This window comes from Mercenaria mercenaria, chromosome 7 (genome assembly GCF_021730395.1).
Source record: "Mercenaria mercenaria strain notata chromosome 7, MADL_Memer_1, whole genome shotgun sequence".
Taxonomy (NCBI): domain Eukaryota; kingdom Metazoa; phylum Mollusca; class Bivalvia; order Venerida; family Veneridae; genus Mercenaria; species Mercenaria mercenaria.
In genome coordinates this window covers 13870598-13898273 of record NC_069367.1, presented here as the reverse complement: position 1 = coordinate 13898273, position 27676 = coordinate 13870598, and the positions used below count along the sequence as shown (strand labels likewise).

General features: G+C 34.9%; 2 protein-coding genes across 5 annotated transcripts in view; both read left to right on the top strand.

The window, feature by feature from the left end:
- The window catches only part of LOC128558439 (uncharacterized), a 69633-nt gene extending 54182 nt beyond the window's left edge, over positions 1 to 15451 (top strand). For 2 of the 3 annotated variants that reach the window (XM_053547607.1, XM_053547606.1), the window contains 4 exons: positions 664 to 1606; positions 8426 to 8485; positions 11110 to 12213; positions 14295 to 15451. In XM_053547607.1, coding sequence (XP_053403582.1) covers positions 664 to 1606; positions 8426 to 8485; positions 11110 to 12213; positions 14295 to 14950 — 2763 coding nt within the window. In that variant the 3' untranslated portion in view covers positions 14951 to 15451. The remainder of the gene's footprint in view (positions 1 to 663; positions 1607 to 8425; positions 8486 to 11109; positions 12214 to 14294) is intronic. The other variant, XM_053547608.1, reaches the window with a different exon arrangement.
- LOC123555601 (thrombospondin-1-like) overlaps positions 1 to 27676 on the top strand; it is a 246666-nt gene that overhangs the window by 197237 nt on the left and 21753 nt on the right. The gene's annotated exons all lie outside the window — the stretch shown is intronic.

Here is a 27676-nt window from a genome sequence, read left to right as displayed (position 1 = left end):
TAAAAAAGGCCGGTTTTTAATTTATGAAAAAGAAGGACAACAGAATAACAGGAAAAGCTGCTAACAATTTCGTAAATTTATGAATGACAAAACTATTTATTTTTTAAATAAAAGATTTCATTCGTAAATTTACGAAGTAAACATTTTGTCTACTTTATATATTAGGTTAATAAATTTACGAACTTCATTTTTTTATTAATGTATAAAATTTTGTTCGTAAATATACGAGGTCAGGCTTCTGCAGTTTTCAAAATTCGTACAATAATAGACAATTATTTATCACTTTGAGGTAGATGGTAAATTTACGAACTCTTTAAATGTTTTGTAATTATATTTAATATGTACAGTTATGTTCGTAAATTTACGAAGTAGAGCAGCTGTCACAATCTCCGTCAATTTTAGCTATTTGGTAAATTTACGATGTTGTTACTTGTTCGAAGATTTACAAACTGTATCATATTTACATTTCTTCTCATTTGTTAATTTTTCTCATTTTTCATCAACTTTTAGTTGTTCATACTTTGAAATATAAATTAGGGTCTTATATGTCTTTAAGTATTCAAGGGCACGAAAATATCCAATGAACAAACCATATCCTTACTAGTTATTGCAAATGTTTCCATATATTTAAGCAGTTTCTTACGGTCCTGTATCATATTTCAGCTTCAAAACGATACTTTGGTCATTGGCACAGACGTTGTCCGGAAAGTACTGGATAGTGTTGCCAAGGCAGTTCAAGATGAAATCGGGACTGAAATGAATGTACACAAGAAGGAAGCCGAAAAGAAAAAACTAGAACTGATCAAAATCACAAGAACGTATATTAAGGTCATTAACAAGCAAGGGAAAGTATCAATGGCTCAACTAGATAAAGCATTACAATCTGCAAACGATGAAATAGAAAAGCAAAGAAGGAAATCGGTTAAAATAATACAAGCTGAAGCACAAAAACAACTGAAGATATTTATAGCAGAAACAGATACTTTGAAAGAAATTGTAACGGAGCAGGTAAACGAATTAGTTCAAAGAATGGAAGTTGATGCTTGGGACAAAAGAGTTTTATCAGAAAATAAAAATGCTAAGAGAAAGATAAAGGAAGAGACCAATGAAGAAGTTAAGAGGTTTAAAACAGAGGCTAATGCTAGAGCAAACACGTTAGAAACGGAAGCCAATGATAACATAAAAACAGTTGCATCAGAAGCTTGGAAATCTGTAAAACAAATAGAAGAAGCCAAAAATAGGGATGTGAAAGAAATACCACCGGAATTAGTTGCCGGAAGAAAATTGCTAGCATCAGAAGCTGATATTGCTACGAAACAGGTAGAATACTATGCTGTTAAAGGGGTAATCAAGTTGGAAGTCGAAAACGAAACTGGAGTGAAACAGATAGAAGAATCTGCTGATGATGTGGTTAACAAGTTAGAAGTCGAGACCGAAGCTGGAGTGAAACAGATAGAAAAAACTGCTGATAAAGGGGTTAAAAAATTGGAAGTCAAAGCTGAAGCTGGAGTGAAACAGATAATTTCAAACACTGATGATGCAATAAAGCAGATTGGGGAATCAACAACAGCAAACAAAGAAGATAAATACAACATGATCAAAGAAGGTAAGTGTTTTTCTTTGAAACATCATTTTGGCATGTTTGCTTTATCGGCTGGTCTTATAGGAGTTGTCTTAACAGTTTAAATGACTGTTATATATATTGTGATGGTGAGAGAAAAAATAGATTCTCTGGTCCCAATCAGTAAAAACAACTAAACTGTCACTGCTGATTTGTGAGATATGATAACAGAGATATGATATATTTAGAACGCTTGGGCCTAGGATCATGAAAGTTAATAAAGTGGTTGGTCATAACCAGCAGATGACCCCTATTGATTTTGAGATCAGTAGGTCAGAGGTCAAGGTCACAGTGACCCGGAACAGTTAAACGGTTTACGTACGGATAATAACTCAAGAACGCTTGGGCTAGGATCATGAAAGTTGATAGGGGGGTTGGCCATGACCAGCAAATGACCTCTTTTGATTTTGAGATCAGTAGATCGAAGGTCAAGGTCACAGTGACCCGGAACATTCAAACGGTTTCCGCATGATAACTCAAGAACGCTTGGGCCTAGGATCATGAAATTGAGGAGGCATTTCCTGTTCTACGAACTCTTGTATTATAATTTATAATGCGAATTTGTATCCTCGCGAATCTCACGTGTGGGAAAGTCAACTCTTCTCAATCTTAATGTATCAGTAAAAACAAATAAAATGTCACTTCTGATTTGTGAGACGTGATAACAGAGATATGAGTATAAATTATATATATGCAAATTTCGAACCAGTACGAATGTGTACTACAATTCAGGCGTGAATGTAAAACAATATCGAAAATAATCTTATTTGGTTAGTGGACTTGCTGTGAAAAAATACACACGTTTGTTCTGCTCGGCGCCTTGCCGTAATTGGTCTGGTATATTGTGGCGATGATTAGTTCGTATGAATTCGCTCTACTTATATAATAATTTATAATGCGTACTTGTATCCTCGCGGATCTCACGTATGAGAAAGTCAGCTGTTCTAAATCTTAATATATCCCTAAATACAAACTATCTATATTGATTCAGTGTATACTCGAGATCCAGTTAACTTTCAGAAAGAGAAAATATATCTTCTCTGGTCCCAATTAGTAAAAAAAACTAAAATGTCACTGTTGATTTGTGAGGCGTGATAACAGAGATATGAGTATATATACGCACATGTTGAACTAGTATGAATGTGTACTATAATTCGGGCGTGTATGTAAAGCAGTATCGAACTTTGTCGAAACTGATCTTTTTGGGCTATTGGAAAAGATGTTTTCTAAAAATAGCACACTTCTGATTTGTTATCGCATATTTTACCAGAAGAGGAACATGTGGTATTTTTTGAAAGTAGAAAATAGCGGTTTTATAAAAGGAGAGCGCGTTTGATTGGTTACCCTGATTTTTTCCTCAGGAAGAAGCCGGAAAAGAATATGTATGATATGATGTTAATTAAAACCTACATTCAATTGCCTGAAGTGATAGATACAAATGTATGTACTTAGAATTAATTATATAGGGGTCGTCGGAGAATATATTATTTCAAAGGTATCATTTGTTCACTAATTTAACAAACAGTAATTATTTCTACACAACTAAACATATCTGAATAAGGACATATTATTTAAGATTTGTCTTATATGTATGTATATAATAAATTTTGAGGTACTGAACATATGGTATGAAAAAGTCTGCATTATACATTGTAGTAGCATAAGAATATATTCATTTTACAAGACGACATGCCGAAATGATTGAATAAAAAATATCAAATTGATATAATTGATATACGTTTTTTCTGAACTTCCATTAATATCTATATATTTACAGGAATATCGGCATTTAATTCCGGGTACATACACTTCTTAAGATACCTATTACTGATACTGAAGGTATCCAGTGTTAATCTTTCACTAAGATATTTAATTGTTAGATATATCCTTCAGATATGAAAAATCTGCACCAAATTTACTTACACATACTCAATATATAAATTAATTATATATGTAAAGCTACATCCATAATTAAATTTCACTTCAAGCTTTATAGACATTTATAAAGAAAGAGACTAGGAATATCGAATTAAAGTTAGAGATGTTAACTGTTTGTTTTCTTTTTTAATCACCATCATCTAAACTAAACAACAATAATTTCTTTCCAAAAGCTTATAATGAAAAATGAGATACAAATACAGTATGACAGTCATTGAGGAAGCAAACATACCGGAGGTTGGGAGAGCATAGGCGAATGAGATAGATTAAGGGCATTATTGATTTGTATATAATTAGTATCTTGAATTATTTCCTGCTTAGAAATAAAAGGTTAGCTTAGACATTATGTACTAACATTAAGGGATTCGTTAATTTGTTTCTTTAAATATTTCCTATTTAGAAATATTAGTTTAGCTTAAATATTATGTTCTAATATATTATGTACGTAAAGTACATATATAAAATCAAAATGGGATAGGTTTTTAAGTTTTTCCATACAATTTTCTTCTAAAAGATGTCAACACAACATAAAAGATACTATATCTATGTTTAAAATAAAAATATTGCAATCCAAGCCCAAAGTATGTCAGCGTAACTCAACTGTTAAATAGCTACTAGACTTATAATAAAGAATTTGTCACAAAATTTCAAATTTTGTAATTTTACTATTTTTTGTACAAATACAAATTGTTTATTTGAACTAAACTGATATATAGAACAGTATTTTCAAGGGCATATACTGAGCAAACAGCATTAGCATACCATTAGCATGACGTAATTAAAGAGGACATACAAAAAAAGACATGAACAATAATTGTCAATACTAGTAATGATATACCACATTACATAAATACTCATTGACAAGTATCTAAAACATATTAATGGATATAAAGGAACATATTTTTTCTATCCTTAATTTGTCACTATGAGACAAATGCAAGTCTATTTTAGAGATTTTCTCAGAGAACTGATGGACATAGGATATAGACTGGCTGCATTCAGATTTCTAAAAATTAAAAAATATATATATATCATAGTCAAGGAGATAGTCTACTCAACTGTAAGCGTTCTGTGACAATTCAACTCCTGGATGTGACAATAACACTTAACTCAAAATTTATAATGTTTGTGAACAGAATGTTGACAAAAGAACCGTTTTTACTCCAAATTATTTCAGTGTAAATCTCAACTGAATACTTGTAAAAAAGACCAGTCTCGACTAAATATTTGTAAAAAAGATCAGGAAAAGGAATTTTTCCTTGTTATTCAATTCCAAAGGAACTCAGTGTAGTTTCAGCTTAGATTATGATACTACAACTGTCTTTAGCATAAAATTGTAACAACTCATCTTTCAGATATTCTTTTATCCAAAATTAATTCAACTGTAAGCTTTTCGTATTTATTAGTGAAAGTAAAATTTGTATCAAGAAACTTGGCTCCTAGTAAGATGTCAACTCAAAGTATGTCAGCATAATATAATTTGTCAATGTGTAAACATGGAATTGTGACAATTTAACTCTCATATCTATCAGCATCACTTTACTCAAAATTCAATTCTTTAAGCTATTTGTTAATGTTCAACTCCAAGAAATGATGGTAAGCGTTTAACTCCAAGATATGATGGTAATAGTTCAACTCCAAGATATGATGGTGATAATTCAACTCCAAGACATGGTATTAATTCAACTCCGAGACAGCACGATTATAAACAGGATTTATTTCTTGTATAAACATTAAAATACACAGCATGTTTTAGCACAACTCAGCTGTCACTTTTCTCTATGTTTAAATGTTCAACATTTAAATCAAAACTAAAGCATTAAATCCATATAATATCTAGAATGCAGAGTATCAAATAATTACTTATTTGTAATTAATAAAGAAAAATAACAGTATCATTGTAGTAGATGTGTGAAAGTGCATTCAGACAATGGGAGTGGGCAAATGTACTCGGCTAATTTCAAACAGGACTGTTATGTGGATACTACATGTACTTCTAACTTCCAAACATGCCTGTAATTTGCTTTAATTCAGTTTTGCCGATTTGTGAATATCAAAATCTTTCCTTGTTCCTTGTCAGGATCTGTGTTGTCAAACAACAGTCCCCAGATTAAAAGATTAACAATAGCTAGATTATGACTAAATAAGATGAAAGTAGTTTTTAACAGGACAACAATGTGCAGAATGACCATTGGCAGTATGTATCTAACTCCCCTAACATGTTACACTAGCATAGATATTCAGCGACAAATGGTTCATACAAATTATTTATTCCCCCCCCCCCTCCCCAAATATTCAACTTCAAGGACTTCCCAAGACATTTGCAGTGTTCAAAATCTTGAATTCATTCACTCTTTTTCCTGCAGATGAAAAATGCGATAATTTTACTAATAATAATTTTGTTTCCTTTATTTTTTGAAAGTTATTGTTCGGATTCCTTTGATAACAGTTGAAACATTTCAGTTTCAGAGATGTTAATGTATTGTTACAGATCTCTCTAAAGTAAATGGGTACGACAATCAGAAAAAAAACTGTGCCAGACCAACTTTGCTTAATAAATGAATAAGCACTTCTGTGAAGATAATTTAAAATCTGCTTGAAAATTAAATTCATCTGTTGAAAGATCTGTGCGAAACTTGCGGCAGCGCCGCACAGCAAATTATGCCCGATTGTATGACAATGCAACAACATTCTAACATGGCCGCTTCCAGTACATTGATCACATCTTTTTGTCCCGAGACTTAGCATCTGTATTAGTACTTGTTTTATATTTCAAAATAATTAGCCTTTTTTCTTGGCTTATAAAGAAAAACAAAATGCTGTTAAATGCAGTTATTTTACATAGTGTAGTAAATTTGTACATATAGTACATTTTTTTCGTATTTAAAAAGCGTTCATGGAACTCGTTGTTTAAGTTCTCATCATTTTCATTGTCAGATTGCTTTAGACAATCAGTCCCTTTTGCCGATTCAATAATATGTTTGTATATCCTTCCATAACAAAAGCACTTTGGAGTATCATGACTTGGAAATTTCATCCAGACTGGAAGAACTGGCATGGTCGTTGGCTCCTTTCGCACAGTCTGTTTAATGTCCCGTACAGTCTGCTCGTACCACCTGCCCTTGTCAACAGAAATGACAATGTCTGTCTTTCCAACATATATACACTACAAACACCTGAAATGATAAAATTGACAAGTAGTTAATTTATTTACACTTTTCATAGTAAATCAGTAACATCATTTGAAACTTATTATTATGGAATTCTATATAAGAATGTACATTTTAACTGTAGTACTGCTCTGTTTTTCATCAATAACATTTTCGTTCAAATGGTTCATTTTAAAATTTGCTTGACATCACATAAAAATATATATGTACGGGTAACAAGAGCGGTAACAACATTCATTTCGCATTTGTTATTGCCCTGTTGAACGACGGATTAAAATAATTACGTTTACCTTATACTTTCTTTTGACTTGGATTGCTGAATTCGTTCTACTGACAAACAGAGTAATTTATAACAGTGACTAATGTCTCCAACCTGTGTGAGAGCTGTTTACAAAAATATTTAACAAAAAAACTACCTTTATGACAATTAATTATAGCTTTTCCTCAGCAATTATCATATACATTGTTAACATAGTACATAACAGTACAAGTATATAATTTGATTACGGACCCCTAGGCCTAGACTCCAGGTCCGTTACCGGACGCCTAGCCTGCATGAAATAAAACTAATCAATATAACTGTGCTAACAAGTACGTTCACATGCAGGCTACACAAATTCTATTTTCATAAGAGGAAACATATTGTGCAAACTAAGTACGTGTTTGCAGTATTACAACAAATCGATACAGGTCATTAAGCGACGTTATACTTTACGAACCTTTTTCTGCTAATAATATCCGGTTTATTTCCACTTGTGATAATCCACGGCATTCAAGCCAACGTTTTAGCTAATGCTGAATGCTCATTTATATCCATTGAGCGAAACTTCGCCCTTGGAACATCGGTTTCCGTCATTTTCATTTAGAATAAGTTTTCAGAAGCTTCCGCAATTGGGATTGTTTGTATCACGTGGTACACATAACATGTTTTGATGACGTCGCTAGCAATTGCAAGTCATTTGGTTTCTAAAAATAGCCGTAAATAGGCCACGTTCATGCACTTTGTTGTAGCTGCACTTAGTTTTCAGAGGATGTAGAATCTGGAGGATGTAATTTGCCGTTTTGTACTAAAAAGTACAGTGAGCAAAGCCCCGCTTCAAAAACCTTTGACCGAAAAAATATCCGCATGAATATCACTATCATTAATCGTTTTACGCGATATTTCTGTATACGTAAATGTTTGATGTTCTTCTGGATGTTTATTTCATTTCTACTGAGCATATGTGTGTACACGAACCCATCCGAAAAACCTATAGAACTCGATTGCCTATTGGCTTGTCCATAATGTTTCTTCAAATGTATACTCTCCGAAGATATTGTAGGTAACGATGGGAACATGAACATCAACATATTGGCTAGAGATAAAAACTTGAAATTTACCTGAAAAGTACTGATTTATAGAACATATGTTTTAACTTTAGAAATTATTTTCAGAAATGTGAAATGCTGAAATGCACAAATTTCTTTTTGTTTGCATTCAAATCTTGTACATAATCAGTTTGAATAGGAATACCTTGATTGTTGGGTCATTTTTAGATTCATTTTTGACTTGTATAATTATGATCTTACAAGGTCATTTTTGCAAGATCAAAGTTCCATATTTTCTTGGAAACACTTAAAGATGCGCCTTTGAATATGAATATCATTTATAAAACAAATCATTGCGATTCTGTCATTCATTGTATTTATTTAACAGATCCTGGGTTCAGTGTCAGAAAGACGAAACCGACTATCCTTACTCTGCATGAAATTATAGGTAAACATTTTATGTACAAAATTAATATTTGATCACTATTCCTGTCTTAAGACTGATTAATACAAATGTATACATGGTTAAAACTTTCTCTTGCAATTATGAATAACTTCTTGTTAAATTTCTTATAACGATTCTGACATGTTAATGCCATATCGAATTTGTAAGATTATTCTTAAACCGTGAATTGACTGACGGATTCCAGAGTGATTATTTTTCTAACGAATTGTATACAAATTATTTACCATAATTTCATATATGTTATCGCACAACAAAATTATTCTTAGCAAATTGTCTCGTTTTGATAAAACACTCCTAACACACACTTTGATTGTATGAATATGAATTGTAAACATTTTATAGAACATTAATTGAAACATATCATTTTCATACTTTTTTCTTAAGCAGTTTGGGAATCAGTTATAATCTGTCTAAATATATGTGTTGCATTCGAGTAACGCCATGTTGCACCTCCTGATGAAAACATCTTATACCTGCCTGTTTGCCTACTACCTCAAATATACAAATGCTCATTTAAAAAAAAAAACTGCATGTAATAAATGAATGAATCTCGACCAGAAAAAAAATCTCTAATACGCAATTTAACATAAATTGCACGATAAGTATCAGTATCAGTTGCACTTTTTCCTTTTTTTGTGTGTGTGTAGCAAATTTGACAATTATACCATGTATGTTCGCGCTAGAAAACAAAACATCAATCGAATTGAGAAAACAGTAACAAATTTACGAAAATGGATAAAAGAATCAAAATTTAACATATACTGCGCAGTCATAAACTGCATTTTTATAATTGCAATATTATTTCAGCTACTAGGAATAACGAAGTAGAAGTAGAAATCACGAAACTGCGATGACGAAAGGCGAAAAACGATGGTAAAAGTCGAAATCACGATGGTGAAAACTCAAAACTACGATGGTAAAAGTAGAAATAACGAAACCACGATGATGAAAACGCGATATCATTTCTCGTTTTCACTGTTGTAGTTACGTGTTTTCATCTTTCTCAATCGATCTATCGATTTTCGACTTTCACCATCGAAGTTTCGACTTTCACCATGGTGGTTTCGACTTTCATCACCGTGCATTCGACTTCCATCATCATCGATGTTGAAAGTCGAAAGTCGAAAGCACGATGGTGAAAGTCAAAACCACGATGATGAAAGTCGAAACCACGATTACGAAAGTCGAAAATACAATGGTGAAAAAGGCGAAATGAACTCGTGTTTGCATCATCGTGATTTCGATTTTCACCATCGTATTTTCGACTTTCCTCATCGAAGTTTCGTGATTTCGACTTTCGAGATATGGGGTTCGAAAATCTTCGCTTTGAAAGTATGAATTTCGATTTTCAAGAGCTGTTTAAAACTGGCTATTAACTGTAAACAAAAACAGATTTTGGAGCGTCCACTAATTGCATAATCCGTGCATTTGTACGGTTTAACGGATGAGAAGAAATCAGTCATTCCCGTTAGAGAATTTAATTAGATTTCGTAAGAATTGATGATAATATACCAAGAATGTTCGAGTCTTGCCGGTAACGAAAAAATAGCAGTACTCATCTGCAAATTTCTTAAAAATGATATTTTTTTCTTTACATAGAAAATTGAAATTAATATGAAAAAATAGCTTAGTGAATATAATTATATTACTAAGTCGTTTGCAATGGTCTTTCATGGCAAATAATAAACTATTTATTCTTTGTCAAACAATAATACCTTTTCCTTTAATTTAGATAATGTACAAGACTCCTTTTTTGTGCTGTATAAAAAATTTTCACTCGTACGAAAAACCGATGTGTCTAACTTTACCATATAATTGGCGTACGTTAAGCAGACTAAAAGACTAAACAGCGCACGTCACGACGTTAAAGTATCTACGTAAAAGGCATAAGTACCGCAATTCAATGTGACGAATCTAGAAAAACGGTTCTTAATCGTTTGAGCTCAGACGCAAATCCGTTAAGGATCAAACGACAAATCTAGTGTCATTCTTAACGGTGTTGATGGAATAATACGCGTTTTCTGCCCTTGCCTTGACTGGTTGAGCGTGCTCGTTTTTATTTGGCCAGTGTCATGTTTTTAGGTGGGATTATGAGACGGTCGAGCACAGATTCTTTGTCCAGTCCCATTTAACAAATTTCAGATTCATTCACAGTAACAACATAGACAATCGACAATTCTAAAATTGCAAAGTTTAGTTTTGAGAAAAATCCAACGTCTGATATGTTTGATTATGACAGAATACACTACCGCAATTTCGGCAGGGAAATATCCTAAAATTTGTTTTCAAACTTGTATATCTTTTTACAAGAGTTACCTGAAAAAGTAAAAGCCAAGTGCCTAGTGTTTGTTGTTGGTTTTTTTTTGTTTTTTTTTTTCGTTTCTCCGGTTCTTAAAGAAAGATAATTTCAAAATAATAAATCAAGAATTACGTTTAAATTCAAAATTTGAAGTCATTTTTGAACAGATTTGATATAATATCATGTTTAGGTTTTCTTTCTTTTTATTTAGTTCAAATCCCAAAGTTATATGATTAACCAGTTCATTGAGCGTTCGTAATGAACTTTTTGTTTCCAAAATGAAGTTTTTCTAACATTTTCATCACAGATAATAAAACGAGTCAGTGGGGGCAAAATACTGGAAGAGTGGAGGATGCCCAGGCATTGAACAGGGATGGACTACTTCCGAACGTACCCGAAGTCTCAGACCGTGTTTTTCCTTTAAAATGTTCATGGGAAAATGTTAGAACTGTGGAGGAGGCCCGGGTATTAATCAGTGACGGAGTACTTCCTAACGAGCATGGACTCTCGGAACTTGTTCATCGTTTGGGCAGGAAATCTGATATAGTAAAGTTGTTATGTAAAAGCATTTGTAAGAAAATTGAAGTTGCGTCACCAGCCTTTACACATGTATTTGCTGCGTATGCGCTAGCAAATCAAGATAAGTTGCATTTTGTAGTATTGTTGGAAAATGAATCAAGTTCCGATGTGAACTTAGATTATGAGATCTTGTTTAGAAGTGGCAAGGGAGATGAGAAAACAGAACATGAACATATGACAAAAGAATCTGAAGGTGAACTTTTAGCGGATGAATCGACGGCTGTAAGGAATACAATCAATACAATTTCGAAGCAGTATATGGAAAATCATAAGTACTTGAGCGCTATAACTGCTAGAAAAATCTGTTTGAATGGAAGAGAAAAACTTTGTATTCTTATGTACGTTCATCCTTGCACAGACAGATATTCTAGCATTCCATACACAGAGGAACCTTTACCGACTGAAATCCAAGGTTATAAAGTAGTTGTTCGTAATGGAGTGTTCAAAACAGCTACAAAAACAGCTACTGAATATCATGATAATTTACGTATGGGATGTCAAATAACTTCAAACCTCGTGGACAGTTTTGGAACTTTAGGTGGGTTTATTGATCATTCTGAATATGGACTTTGTGGATTCACATGTGCCCATGTCGTGTGCAGTTCTGCACAAATGATAAAACTAAAGAGAACCAAACGACTTAAATGGTCTACCTCAGAAGATCCATGTTTAGTATACCAGCCTACAAAAAATACCATTCCCGTAGGACGTGTTGTTGAGACAGTCTACACTGAGGGTGGTGACTCTGGTTCGGCTGGCGTTGATCTAGCTCTTTTTCAGATAGAGAACCGTCCTCCAGTTTCAGGAACTTCTCCGTGTTGCAGTTCAAATGGTCAGTTTTTTTATATTTATGTTTCGAGATGAAAATTAAAAAAAAAACAGATTGTATGTGCTTACTAAAAGTTGAAATGCTAATGGAGACGTTTAAATTGTTCTTTTCTGCCTCCCACACTTCCTTCCAAAAGCGAATAATATGACGGTCTGGTTGCATTTCCGTCAATTGAATACTTTTTCTGGTCAATAATAAGAGATAATATTTAGGATATATCACGGTCAAACGTAAAAAGGATGATTGCCTGTGTTTTAACGACTGATTTTGTTTTTGGGTTAGTAAAGCAAATGTCAGTGTCACAGTGGTCTCGTGACACAAACGGTTTTTCAGTCAGTGTTTTATGTACGATAATCTGCCTATGATGCTTGCCTATGGTCAGCTAATGGGCCCCTATTTTAGGGTCACTAGGTCAAAGACCAATCTTGTCACAAATACGAAAGACTCACAGTGTAACGCTTTGGCTTACATCCGTCAAACTTTGTTATGATAGTCTGGGATCACCGTTATTGTGTTGAGGTCAAAATTGTAGGTCGCAGTGTTTTTCAATACCGAAAACGTTTGCAATTTAACGACTTCTGACTAGAAGGCCAACAGTGTAAATGTCTTAACGTGAGTAGTTAATAGATGATCACACGTTTACAGTGGCCTAGAGGTTTTAAAGAAATTGGATAATGTTTCCAGTAACAGTAACGAAACTTTATGGTATTTGTATGTGCCGGCTTTGAGATATTTGGTCAAATGCTAATGACACTGCATACCAGAGGCTGGAAACTGCATATCCACTTTCTAAGGGACATCATTGGAATATACTAGTTTTTACAAACGTGTCGCCATCATTTAAACATATGACAATTCAGCGATAGCTTATTTTAAAAAGACTTGCATGTATAGTCTTGTAGTCTTTTGATTGTGAAGTGTATTGTTGTCGTATATGAGACTGTAAATTTGTATCTGGTGTGGTTTTTGTATATATTTTCTGCCGAGATGGTTTTCTCATTACTGCTTTCATCAACAATAAATTTATCAATTAATAACGTTCTAGTATTACACAGACTATAGTTAAATACTAACATTTCTTATCCATTCTGCAAGATTTATTTATTAATATATGCTCGTTTCCACAAAAAGTGAATATGAAACTTTATTCTGCTTCGAAATTATTATACATGTATATAAATCTTTATCTGCATGTAATTATGGCCACTTTATATCTCCACTACATTAGTAATTCGCTTGTACAAAATTATATTTCGTATATACTGTGTCTTATTGTTGTCGTATTAAAATTTGTCCAGGTGCCTGCTCGTGATGAAATAATGCACGGAGGGGCACCTGGGGTCTTCCTCCACCATTAAAGCTGGAAAGTCGCCATATGACCTATCATGTGTCGGTGCGACGTTAAATCCAACAAAAAAATAAAATTTGTAATCTCTGTTCATGTCTCATAAAGCAGCAGTTGCTTTATCAAGGCTGTCAAATAGTGTCTATATTTAGGAAAAGTATGATGTCTCCCTGTATTTCTTAGGTAAATACATGGTTTACTGAGGGATTAAAATATGAAAGTAGATGTAAACATATTCAGAGTAAAGGTAATTATACAGATGATAACATATAGGGAGGCACCAGAGCCACAAACATTGATTACAAGATCAAAGAGAAACAACTCTTTTACAAATAAAAGTTCACGTGATTGAACCGGTATGTTAGCTTCTCCTACAAATTTCAAATGGTCAGTAGTATAATAATTAAATATAAATGGTAACTAAACCAACATTTAATATATCAATAAGTGATTTATACACGGCTTGATAGTTTACTTATAAGCATGTATTCAAGATTGTTTTAGAGGAAAACATTATTTTGATTTGATGTATTAAATGTGAAAAAACTCTGTGATTTGAAAAGCTTCCATAGAAAGAAAAATGAAAAAAAGGAAACCACCCATCCGCCATTAACTATCATTCATATACCAATTGGACCTACAACTGACCGAAGGACAGATCTGACAAAAACTACTTATTTCCCTTTGTATATGAAGGTACTATAATTAAATCACAATAATATTATGACTTTTATTTCAGAGAAACTACAATATGTTACGGGTAAAACCTGGGGAAGATCACGAATAATACACAGTGCATGCGAAGTACAAAAGTTCGGGGTTGTAACAGGTATTACGCAAGGAAATGTCAGGTTTGACGGCATGTCTGTAAGAGAACTTTCCTTTGTCACAAAAAGTGCTCTTCACAGTGTAGATACCATACTTTATAATCAGTATGAAATTGTAAATGATACAAGAAACTTTTCCGAACAGGGAGATTCTGGAGGATTAGTGTTCATGAAAGACTGTACGAATGAGTTAATGTGTATAGGAATGGTTAACGGAGTTCTTGATACAATCAACCCGTTTCATGGAGTTGTTACACCTATTACAGAAATACTTCGAGAACTGAATGCGCTGAATTTGAAGCCTTTTAGAAACGAGGTGAAGTTAGATAATTTAGAAAATAAGATATCTGTTCAAATGCAGAATGACTTCCAGATAATGCAGTCTCTTATTAGAGAAAGTGTTTCCACGGTAGCACGAGATATGTTTGCAAAAATGATGGAAGAAGTCAAAACGACAGTTAAAAGCGAAGTCCAATCATCTATGTCACAGATGTATACATTGCTTCAAAAACAAACATCAGACAGTAACAAAAACACTGCCACAAACAATTGTGATGGTAAGCACTAAAAATTTGGGAAATATAAACTAAACGTAATCGAACAAATTCATTAATGTTTTCAAGTTGACTAGTTCCGAGTTCCTTTTTAATATTTCGATAAGGATTTGTAAGCGAGCAACAATTTATACGTTTTGAAACAAAAACAACAAGGAAAAAAACCCACAAAAACGTTTAATATAAGTTAATCTGAACGCGGTTAGACTGAAAAGATTTTGGTTTTGCGCCAGTGGACTAGACAAAACTCCCCAGTGGTGTTTTGCAGTTGATCATTTCAAGGCGGTGCCCCGCTGTTTTTGTGTGTCTGTTTCTTACTTCTGTGTTATTATGATTACATTCAATTGTGTTAATGAGTATATGTGCTCATCCGCTGTGCACCTGTATACATTTACCTATACCTAATTTCAATGTGGAGTGCTGTATAGATGGCTGCGTTCTTTGAATGTGCATGATGTAATTTCTACAGATTAGCTGTTAATATGTTACATTTAAACAAAATTAAAATAACATATAAAAGCGTTTTCTGTTGTTTAGGTTTTATCTTCAAAACGTGTTTAGTTTCATGCTATAATTTCGATAATAATTGACTATGCTTTTAGAGATTCCATATCTCAAAGTAGCTTTTATTTACTAATTTGCAGGTTTAAGTTGAATTTTGCTGAAAAATGAAATATTATATGTATAGTTTGTTTTAATTTTAACATTTTAATTTCTAGACATCGCTATTTTAGTTCCCTTTAACCCGCGATATTCATGACGAAATTTAAGGATCGCTGGATGTCAGTCGTCCGTCCTTCCATCGTCAAACATTTCATTTGAAAGAATCTCATCCTAAACCACCAGCCATTTTCAACTAAACTTCAAAGGAATATTTCTCGGGTAGCCTTCTTTCAGATTTCCTCAAATCTTGCTCGCCTGTATTAAACATCTTCTGATCAGAAACTCGTCGCCTGGTTTTGAAGCAATTTACAGGTGTTGGAAAGTCAACGTACGTTACGTCATTGTTTTTGACATTGTACGAATTCCGCTATTAAAGAGAGTAAAATACAACGCATTATTCTTCAGTTCTACAGACATTGTTGGTGCCGTGACAAAAACCGAAATGAATCTGCAGAAACTTAAACAGACGAGAGATGCCCAGAATGCTGTTATTGCACGCTTTATGCAGAAACTTGAGGCCGCCGGAGAAAATGCAGAAACAATACTTCAGGCGATAGAGGGAAAGTGTAAGATGTTAGAAGCGATAAATGAAAAGATTTTAACACAAATAGACGGTGAAGATATTGAGAGCGAGATGTTAGATACTGAAGACTACATGCTTATTCTTCAAATTCAAATACGGAACTTTCAGGCGCACATGAAACAGAGTACCACGCCGCCACCACTAACGCCGGAAGATGCCCGTATGGATGATCTCAACAGAAATGAGAGTAGCCGGAGCGCAAGTACAGATACAGAAATACAGGTACAGAAATACAGTTTCAACCTACCTAAGTTAAATTTTCCTACAGTCAGTGGCAACATATTAAACTGGCAGACTTCTGTAATTCTTTTGAGTCTAGCTTACATATCATTTCGTCATTTTCTCAAGTTCAGAAATTTAGCTTCTTAAGACCACTACTCCATGAGGGTGCTGCACAAGTAATTGAGGGATTTCCACTTACGTATGGCAACTATCTTAAGGCTGAAGACCTGCTACAAGAACGTCTCGGACAAACTCACATGATAGTAGATGCTTATATGCCAGCTTGATAGATTTATCCCGACTGACTAACAATCTAATATGAGAACTTTTATTTGAATCTTACATCAGAGGCCTAGAATCACTCGGTCACTGGAAGCAGTCTTATGGCGGTCTACTAGTTCCGGTCATCAAAGACAACCTTCCGGCGGAAGTTAGACGCAACATTACGCGTGACCATGGTGATAGCCACTGGCAGCTATCGACCTTGCGGGCAGCGCTGAAGAAAGAGATCACCATCAATGAAGCTGGCCAGCCTATTAACACCAAAGAATTTTATGAAATGACTGCTATGCTCCATACAGATACCAAGTCAAAGCCAGGCGGTATCTAGAGAAACCGGAAACAACATGATCGAAAAAACACAACGCATTATTCTTCAATTTTCCAGATATTGTTGGCGCCCTGACCAGAGAGACACATCGCCGATGCAGATATCTTGTTTGACGAAGGTTTACAGAGGTCATTCGTTACGGAAGAACTTGCAGAAAACTCAAGCTTTAGCGTACGGAAATGAAGTAATACATATAGCTGCCTTTGGTTCCTCCTCACAGAAGGCCGGGCATATTTAAACAGCGACAGTGTACTTGCTCACAGAATGCAGTGACAAGATACCAATCAACGTACTAGTGGTCCCTACAATAGCTGTCCCATTGCAGAATCTGCAGCGTTCCGTGTCCTCACTTCCATATCTACGAAATTTGAAGTGGACTCCTCCAGTAACAGAGGATGCAACATTTGATATTTCGCTTTTGATTGGAGCCGACAAGTACTGGGACATCGTAGTAAACGAAGTTGTCAGAGGTTGCGGACTGACAGAGCTCTGTGAAATCTAAGATAGGATACCTCTTGTCCGGTCCACTTCCGGTCACCAGTAGTGAGTCATCAACACAGTACATCATGAATGTCATCACCGCTCCACAAGATCTTTACAACTTAGAGAAGTTCCGGAAGCTTGAGTCTCTGGGTATAAGTGTAGAGGAAGAAAAAGATGCAGCTTCAGATTTACTTAAACTTACCAGAAGAACAGCATTAATTTCAAAGATGGACGATACATTGCTAAATTAACATGGAAAGAGGGTCATAAACTTCTCCCGGATAATTACAATGTAACATTGAGACGTACACAAAACAACGTCAGACGTCTTCGTGAAACGCTAAAACTTTTACAGAAATATGGAGAAATTATTGATGACCAAGAGCAAAAAGGCTTCATTGAACAGATTAACGAGAACCAGTCAACCAGCCAAGTACACTACATACCGCATCATGATGTTTAAAAATAATCCTCAACGACTCCTTTCCGAATTGTGTTTGATTGCAGTTGCCGCGAGTCGAGTCGCATGATTCTCCGTGTTTGAACGATTGTCTCGAAACCACACCACAGGAGTTAAATTACCTAACAGGAATTTCGATCAGAATTCGACTAAACAAATTTGCAGTTTTCACAGATATAGAAAAAATCTTTCTTACACGTGCAGCTGGACGAAAGTGATAGGGATATGACACGCTTCTTATGGCTGAGTGACACAACAGATCCTAATAGTCAACTGATTACTTACAGATTCAGGACTGTGCTGTTTGGTGCGACCATTTGTTCCCCATTCATTTTAAATTCAGCTTTATTGAAACATCTCGATGCAGACGCTTCCGTCTGGGTTAGTGCCGTATTACGAAGAGATTTGTATGTTGATAAAATTATTTCCAGTTTCGCTACAGAATCAGATGATCTTTTCTACTTCCGTGTGAATTGGAAATATTGTCCAACTAATGACGGCCCCGCTGATCTGCTTACACGTGGCATAACATCTTCAGAGTATTTAAACAGTGAACACTGGATGAATGGTCCAAAGAGGGAGATAACCGACAGTACCGTGTTAACGACAATAGCAGAACTGCAATACGATAACAATAGCTGTAACATAAAAACATGCTCTTCATCAGGAAACACCATCGTGGGAATTAATGAAATTAATAACATAATGGATGTCAACAGATTCAGTAACTACTGAAAGTTGCTACGAGTCACAGCATACGTTATGCGATTCATTGACAATTGCAGATCACCACGATGCTCAGCGTAACTTGAACCACACACTGTTCATGAACTACAGCATGCGGAAATAATGTGGATCGAAGCTGTCAGAGTGTAACATTCCACAATGAAATAGATAATATGGACCTCAAAGGGACAGCAACGACTATTCAAAGATGACACAGGAATTATTCGAAGTGGCGGGAGAATCCATAATGCATCACTCGATATGTTGACCAAATTTCCCTATCTACATCCGGCTAAACACACCTTCACACGGCTACTCATCCAAGATGCACACGAGAGTCAACTTCATGCTGTGATTACTGCTACTATCATCCACTTTCGTCAGAAATTCTGGATACCAGCGATCCGCCAGGCTGTGCATTGCTTAATCCGGAAGTGTGTTACATGCCGCAAGGTCAACGGGAAACAGTATACAGTACCTGGTCCACCACCGCTACCGAAGAACAGAGTAAAAGATACTCCGCCATTCTCTGTCACAGGAGTTGATTTCACTGGGGCATTGTAAGTAAGAACGTACAACGGAAATGTGTCGAAAGCTCATGTTTGTCTCTTTAAGTGTGCTTCTACTAGAGCTGTCCACCTTGAATTAGTACATAATCTATCAGAGGAATCTTTCATGGTTGCATTCAGACGATTCACCAGCCGGAAGTCACTCCCACGCATCATGATTTCAGACAACGCCACGACGTTCAACGCTGCGGCACGCAATATAAGAGAGCTGACAATATCAAGAACTGTGAAACCCTCAACAACGGAGGAAATGAGTGGCGATTCATTCCCAAACGAGCTCCATGGTTTGGTGGTTTGCGGGAACGGCTAATTGGACTTATTAAAACCACCATAAAGAAGTTCTAGGCCGTTCATTTGTCATCTTCGAGACACTACAAACATTGGTTACAGACATTGAAATCATTATGAATGACAGACCACTCACATATGCTTCATCTGATTGTACCGACCTACAACCCATGACACCAGCCCATCTACTTCACGGTCGGAGAGTTAGTTCCCTTCCATACCGATATTTTGCGGAAAATGTTGAAACCGACATTAATCTAGGTAACTATACAGGAATCACGAAGCGCGCCAAAGTACAAGCGAATCTGATTTGCCACTTCCGGGATAGATGGCACCACGAATACCTCACCAGTTTGCGAGGACAACATCAGAAGACAGATAACAACAAACAAACGATCATAGTTGGTGATGTCGTACCAATTCTGGAATGACGCCCTAAAAAACCAATGGAAGCTTGGTATTATCACGGACCTAATCACCGGAAGCGATGGCAAGACACGGGCAGCGGTGTTGCGTACCAAGAACGGACATGTTACTTCAAGACCTATAGTGAATTTGTATCCATTAGAATTAATTTCACACGATGAACCCTATCGTTATATCAAGGACATTGTTATGCAATTAAACAATAAAAACTTTTCGTGGCCCGGAGAATGCTGGAAAGTCTAGGCGTCCGTTATGGCGCGTTCCTGCAGCAGATTACTTACCGGCGCGTCGACGTGCGTTACGTCACTGTTTTTGACATATACGATTTCCGCTAATAAAGGGAGTAAAAACACAACGCATTATTCTTCAGTTCTAAAGACAGCAGGCATATTTGTAAGGTGACCCTCAGCTAAATTCCTTCAAACCGTTCTGTTTCGTTAAAACACAGGCCCGCCAGGGGCGGAGCTTATTTTCCCTATATGGCTGTATGGAAAATTTGGAAAACTTCTCCTCTAAAACTGTCGGACCAGTTCAATTTGAAAATAACTAGCAACAATATTAATTGCGTAATTTTTTACCGATTGCAAGTTCTTTCAAATCATTCTGTTTCGTTAAAAACTGCAAGCAGGAGGTACTGCTAGTTTTCCTTATATGGCTGTATAGAAAACTTTGCAATTTGTAAAACTGCTGGCATGATTTCAAAATAATCTCGCCACACTATTTCTTTTATGACTCATTACTGAATTCCTTAAAATAATTATTTTCTCCTTTAAGGGCATGACCGCCAGTAGGTCGGGTTATTTTTCCCTGTATGACTTCATGATAACTTTTGAAAATCTTCTATAAAACTGCTAGCCCGATAAAAACTCAGCAATCTTTCTTGTAAGGCTCTAAACCAAATTCTATCAGATAATACGTTTTACTAAAATACACGCCCACCAGTTTTCCCTATATGGATGTATCTAAATGTAATTCCGTTTTTTTTTTTCGTTTTTTTTTTCTTAACTTGGCAATCAGTGGATGGGGCTGATAAGTTTTTCCTAATAGACTTTTTTTGAAAGTTTGAAAATATGTTTCAGTGAAACGACTGTTTCGATTTCATAATGATTTTACAGCAATATCCCTTAAGATTGATCGCTGGTTTCCTACGAAATTTTCAAGTATGAGATACGACTGATATCAGGTCTGTATGTACCACTATTTCCTGTCTTTTATTTGCGAAAAAATAAGATCGTTGCAAATGTACATTTCCTTTGAGGAGCGCCCCTGGCGCCACATTTATTTCTCAAGATAGATTGCCTTTTTTTTTTTTTCTTGTTCAATTTGCGAAATATATATAAAAGTTCAGAACCAATGAAACCTGGTTTCGTTCATCAATTGAAAAATCGGAAGTGAAATCAACTGAATTTAAATTTTGAGAGACCTCTTAATTTTGTGCGGTTTTACATAGTTCATAACCACCTGTTTGGCATTTTAACAGGTTTAAACTTTCTGGGGAATCAAAATGCCAATTGACAGCACATCAGTCCAAAAATGTAAAAGCATCATTTTTTATTATTTCTAACCTACGTAGCGCATATTTATCCCACAAGCTAGGATTTCGTCAATCTGGGGATGGTTGGAGGATGGACACAGGCAAATGGGGAAGATTTTAAGGCTCATAATGTCTTTTTTAAAAATGTGGCTGCCACATTTTCCGTACTGAGCATAAAATACATTAATGTCTTGTTTCCGATAAATGCTTTCTTTAATATATTTGTTGCTAAAAGTGGGTATATTTTTGAATATGCTAGAATGTTTCATTGATTCTATTGTATTTTATTACCTCCCTAAATGGCTCTAACTATAAATGTCCATGTTCAATATTAAACGTAATGCTTTTCTAACGATGTCATTAAACATAACATCTTTTTGGAAAGCTGTTTAATCTGTTTCCTTTTTAAAGATAAAAAAATTAAAGCATTATGGACCTCAAATTATGCTAGAAAATGATAAAAATAGATATTTTACATGCTTTGTCTCGTAGCAACAAATTTTGACACATTTTGTGCGTACGGGTTTGGCAAGTTTAGGCGCTCACAAATAAACTTCTTTTCATACTATTTAAAACCTTTATTATGTGGTTTAATTTGCGAAAGATATAAAATATAAAAGTTCAGAAGCAGTGAAACCCGCTTTTTTTCATAAATTGCAAAGTCTTAAAGCGACTAACCCACACATTGTGAATTGTGATTTTTAAAATAATTTATCACCGAAAGGCAAAATGACGCAACATAGTCCATTTTTGTCTGGACTATTCAAAGAATAGTCTAGCTACCAGTATTCTACTCTCCCTGGCGTCGGTGTCTGGGTCAGTGTCACACCTTGGTTAAAGTTTTGCATGCAAGTACATATGACTATCATTTAAAGACATATAGCTTTGAAAGTTATTGTTTCTTTTTCTAGATCAATTACCAACTTCACTGGGTCAAGTCCCATAACTCTGACACGTATTTTGGCCAAATTTCGCCCCCTTTTGGACTTGGAAAACCTGGTTAAAGTTTTACATGCTAGTTACTATCTCCAAAACTAATGCAGATATTGAATTCAAACTTCACATGTGTCTTTGGGGTCATAAAACTAGATGATAACATCAAAATCCGTAACTCTGACATGCAGTTTGGCCAAATTATGCCCCCTTTTGGACTTCAAGTTTTGAATGCAAGTACATATAGCTATTACTTAAAGGCATATAACCCTCTAACTCATTTTTGTTCTTTTCTAGGTCAATTACCAACCTCAGTGGGTCAAGTTCCATAACTCTGACATGTATTTTGAGCAAATTATGCCTCCTTTTGCACTTAGAAAATCCTGGTTAAAGTTTTTCATAAAATAAATCTCTTACCTTAGGTTACAAGTCATCGGATCATGGACAGGAATTCCATTGAAATATGGTAAAGCGTGTTTTTGATGCATGTAATGTGTCAAGTTAACTTAGCCCTATAATACATTTGCCAGACTTGTTCATAAAAATGCTGATATTCAAATTGATACATTTATCACTTCAATAATAGCTCTTAAGTTATGACAGTAATCATCTTGTTGAAGTTGTTTAATGTTCATTTCATATGATTTCAGTTTTTGATAAAATTTAATTGTACTTAATTTGCTAAGACATGCACATTTTTTATAGCACAGAAAATACAGAATTTGAAGTCTAGTAATCAGTTGTCCGTACATTTTAAAACTAGATTTTTAAACTCGCAAAATTAATGAAAACTTAACAAATTACACAATAATGATTATGTTATAAAGTTTACTATTTTGTAATTTAATAATTGTAAGAACGTTCTGCATTTCTTTTGCAAGTTTGGTGTAGTGTTTTGTAAAAAAAATGTTTGTTATATAATATTCTACTTTAGTCTATACAAACCTTCAGTTCAGCTGTCTGAGTAGATTGACATCAAATAAAGAGCAATGAACAAAAGGAAACAACACAAAGATGGTAACTAACACAAGTAATAATGTCTGCCCTAATTTTAAGTGATGAGTGTTTCTGCGTTAAAGACCCGAGCAGGTCAAAATCCGCTTGCATATCCTTGCAGTCCAAACATGCTGTTCAGTCACAGTGAATACCCAACTGACATATGAATGGTACTGTCTCAGTTATTAACTGAGACAGTACTATTCTGCAGAAAATGTCGACATTTTCTGCAGGGTAAAAGCTTAAAACAGCTGTCTCACACAGGCAAACATGTAAGATTATTTTTCTTGCCAATCACGTTCAAAATAGATGGTGGTGACAAATAGATTTGGGTATTTCCTTGCATTATTTTCATAGTTTATGACGTCACCCAAGTGCAGGCTATTTTAGACAAGTTTTTTTTTCCTAGGGAAAGACAGGAATATCTTTAGCCTGCACTTGGGTGACGTCACATAGTCGGTGAATTTTGTACTTTTAATATGCAATATTCTTGTCTACCTAGCGGGGAAAGTATACATTTTTTTCTGAGCACGCGCTGTCGGTGCTTTTTTAACAATTTTTTCGTCTTAAAACATCAGACAAGAATACATTTTTGATGAATTCGTAGCAGGAAATATGTTTAAGCTACGTAGAACCCATTTAAGTAAAAATAAAAAGTTCACTTGGTCATTACCAGACGTTTCATAGGATCATTTTCGGCACAACTGAATAAAATAAATATTTTTAACAAACCAACAGAAATCATGTTTTTAAGCTAAAAAGAAACCGAACACAAAAAAAAAAGTTTTAAAAAAAATGTGCAGCCAGCTGGGTTTGAACTTACGACTAAAATGTTACTCGGCCAATTCTGTATTTACCCGCAGCACCGATGTACGCACTCTCTAACCGGACCATGTCCAAACTAAAACTAGGCAGTGTTCTCTCGGTCAAACACATTAGAGAGTTTGAGATTTCAACCTTCGCCTTCCCCTTCAACGTCTCTCATATATATTTGGGGTAAAACGTCACCGATATGCGTGTATTTTATTTATATCAGACGTTGCTACTAAAGTTTTCCATGTAATATCAAGTAGGCCTAAGACTTCTCTTTATTACTATGTGAAATAAAAAGCTTAATTTCAGGATTTCTGCTTATTAAGTTATTCGATTATCCATATGTATAATTAGACTAAATTTGATGCGAAACACTATCAACAAGTATGAGAATAATGAAGTTTTGTATGGCTAATGATTTAAACTAAATACATTGAATTGAACCTGGAAGTATGAAGACTTTTAGTTATCAACTGATTTTGAGAAACTTTGAGATTTTGTTCAAACTTTAACTTCTACTGCATATTTGTGTCCCCAGGCGGTATCGATTATACCAGATGGGCCTTTTTGTCGTATGAAGGGAAGTTTTGAACGTCCGGAGATGTGATATCACGAAAGTCAAAACTTCAGTCTTTTTGCATCTACTCTGTCCACATACTCTGCATCAAAGACTGAAATCTGGATGGAGGCACATGGCATGACAGTCATTTTACTTGAAAAATGAATAATAACGCGCGATTATCATTTGATGGAACATTTTATTTTCACTTCCAAATAAAATCAATCCGTTTCTGTCTGACACTTAATACGACAATTGCGTTTTAATTATAAACATAAAATGGCACTAGTAAGACGGAAAATTCTTCTGAAGTATCAGACAATTTCAGATCTATGATATCATGATGCGAGAAGTTTCCTGTAAGCCGTATGGGATAACTCCATTCTTTACATGCACGGACCCAGAGCCTGGCAAAGGGGCATTGTGGGTCAATCCCCCCTTTGATTCTTACATTTTACAAAGAAAATCGGTCTGAAACTCGATGTGACCACCCACCCCCATCCCTAAAATGGGTGACCCCCTCTTTAAAGTTGGTGACCCTCTAACCAAAATTCCTTGATCTGTACATGCTTTACTTATAAAATAGTGTATTTAAACAAATACGTGTATATCCCACATGTTATTTTGTGCGACAATTTTCGTCGCCACCTAACATTTCTTGACTGTTTCGCTAGACAATTGGTGACTTCGCACGATTATAGTGTGCTGTCTGAGAGTTTAGCATTATACAGAGTCATACAGAGTGTAATGATGCCAAAATGTATGATATCACGAGAGTATCTTACATTTGTTTCAAATCGCTTGTTAAATGTATTCATAAATTGTGTATATTGGCTCATGTTATCAACGCGTCTTTTAAGGAATTCGTTGTACAAAGTACCGATTCAAAGTAAAAATAACCTTTAAGAAAAACTATGAAATACTAGTCAACAGCATGACGGATGAATCTGTCCTTTGCATTTTATGGTCATGCCTTTTGTGTTCAAAGTATATCGAGAAATGCATTTGTAATAGTTGGTGTCTCGTGTTTTTGTTTAAAAAATAATAACTGTATTATCTTTCAAGAACACCATCAACAATAGAGTACGTTGATATGATTATCAATTTTATTTCCTCTCATGTATGATTTACAATCGTGCATTGTATACTGACATCATTTCATATAAAACCTAAATGTTCGGAGCAACACCAACGAGTTTTTACATTGTTCACATTGTTTCGTGTTGTTTTTTGTTGTTTTTTTGTTGTTGTTTTTTGGGGGGTTTTTTATCGTAATCGCTCTAATATCCATGCGATGATTATATTAATTGAAATGTTTTTATTTAATTTTCATTTTAAAACCTCTTGTAAAAGTCCTGCCCTTTCGGACAATTGATATCAAAATGCACGAAAAAAAAACGATCATAATTACGGATAAATTGAATGGGCGGATTAAAAGAAGTAAGGTTTATTCTAAAGTTTGAAATCTCAAGGAATTTTAATCGAACTTCAACTTTATACGTTAACTTCGCAAGAGACGTTGAAGGGGAAGGCGAAGGTTGAAATCTCAAACTCTCTATTGTAACTGTCTATACCTACGCGGGAAAACGTCTTGTCCCAGCAACGTATGTGGTACCATATACGACGAAGTTATTAAGCGTCGCGCATCCACTCCTCCTGCTCCATACTGGAGAAACACAGACGCACATCATTGGTGTACTAAACCTTGGGCTGTTGCAAAATATTTCTTAAATGCTCCAGGATATGAACACAAGATAAGAGCAGATGAGTTTGACTGTTCTGGTTTGTTGCATCTGTTGATTAATGACATAGAGTTCCATCAACAAATTCAGCGTGGTATTTCTGGCAATGATGCTTTCTCAAGGGTAAGTAACATATACAGATTATGTTTAATGTTTTCTTTCATATATTGCTTAGAAGCATATACGATTACAACAACAATGATATACAAAGGCTTTAAGGCATTAATATACTTTATAAGAAATGTTATGAGCAGTTTGAAAGAATTTTATGAACAAAAAAATGCACTTTCAATCATTTTTTATTACTTATATCTAGCTTATCATTATATTGAAAATGCAGTTTAGAGGAGGGCAAAAGTACATTCAACCTCGTGTTTTAGATATTATTTCTGTATACTTATTATGAGTGAATGCAGACTAGCAGGTATTATAGCAGAAATCGTACCCCCACGAGAAAAGACACTGTTTAGGCCAGAGAAAATAAATTGTTTAGATTCACATCCGAATTTTGGAAAAAATGGGGCGGGTGGGCATTTTTCACTTTTTAATGTGGAAATACGGGAGACCTGAGGTCAGTTTTACAAATTAGATTTTTAAAAATCTCTATATTGATAATACTTGGGTATGTTGTTGTGTCTTTGAATTATTTGTATATATTATCTCTTTTTAAGATACATATGAAAAAGTAAATCATTTTTTCTAATGGCTGATTGTATCCTGCAAATAGATATTTGTCTGTTCAGTGTATTTGCAATTTCAAAATATCTAGGTCTGTCAAAGTACAAACAAGTTCTGTAAGGATTCTTAACAATACAATCAATCTGTCATTCCTGACACTGAGCTAGTGCCAAAAGCTATAATGGAACCGATGATGATGCTGCCGATCTTCTACCTTAAACGTACAAAATGTGTTGACACTTGAAAAAAATTTCAAATGTTTGTTGAATGAACTTGCAAACGTAACATGTTTTAGTCCTATTGCCAAACTTACGAATACAATAGCGCGGGCTTGCCGGCTGATTTGCACGTGAAAATGGCTTGTCGGGCTTCTCAACGGAGGTAAATGTCCATGTTAAATATAATTGAAATATTGAAATCCTGATAATAGATATTTAATTGTAATCAATAGAAAT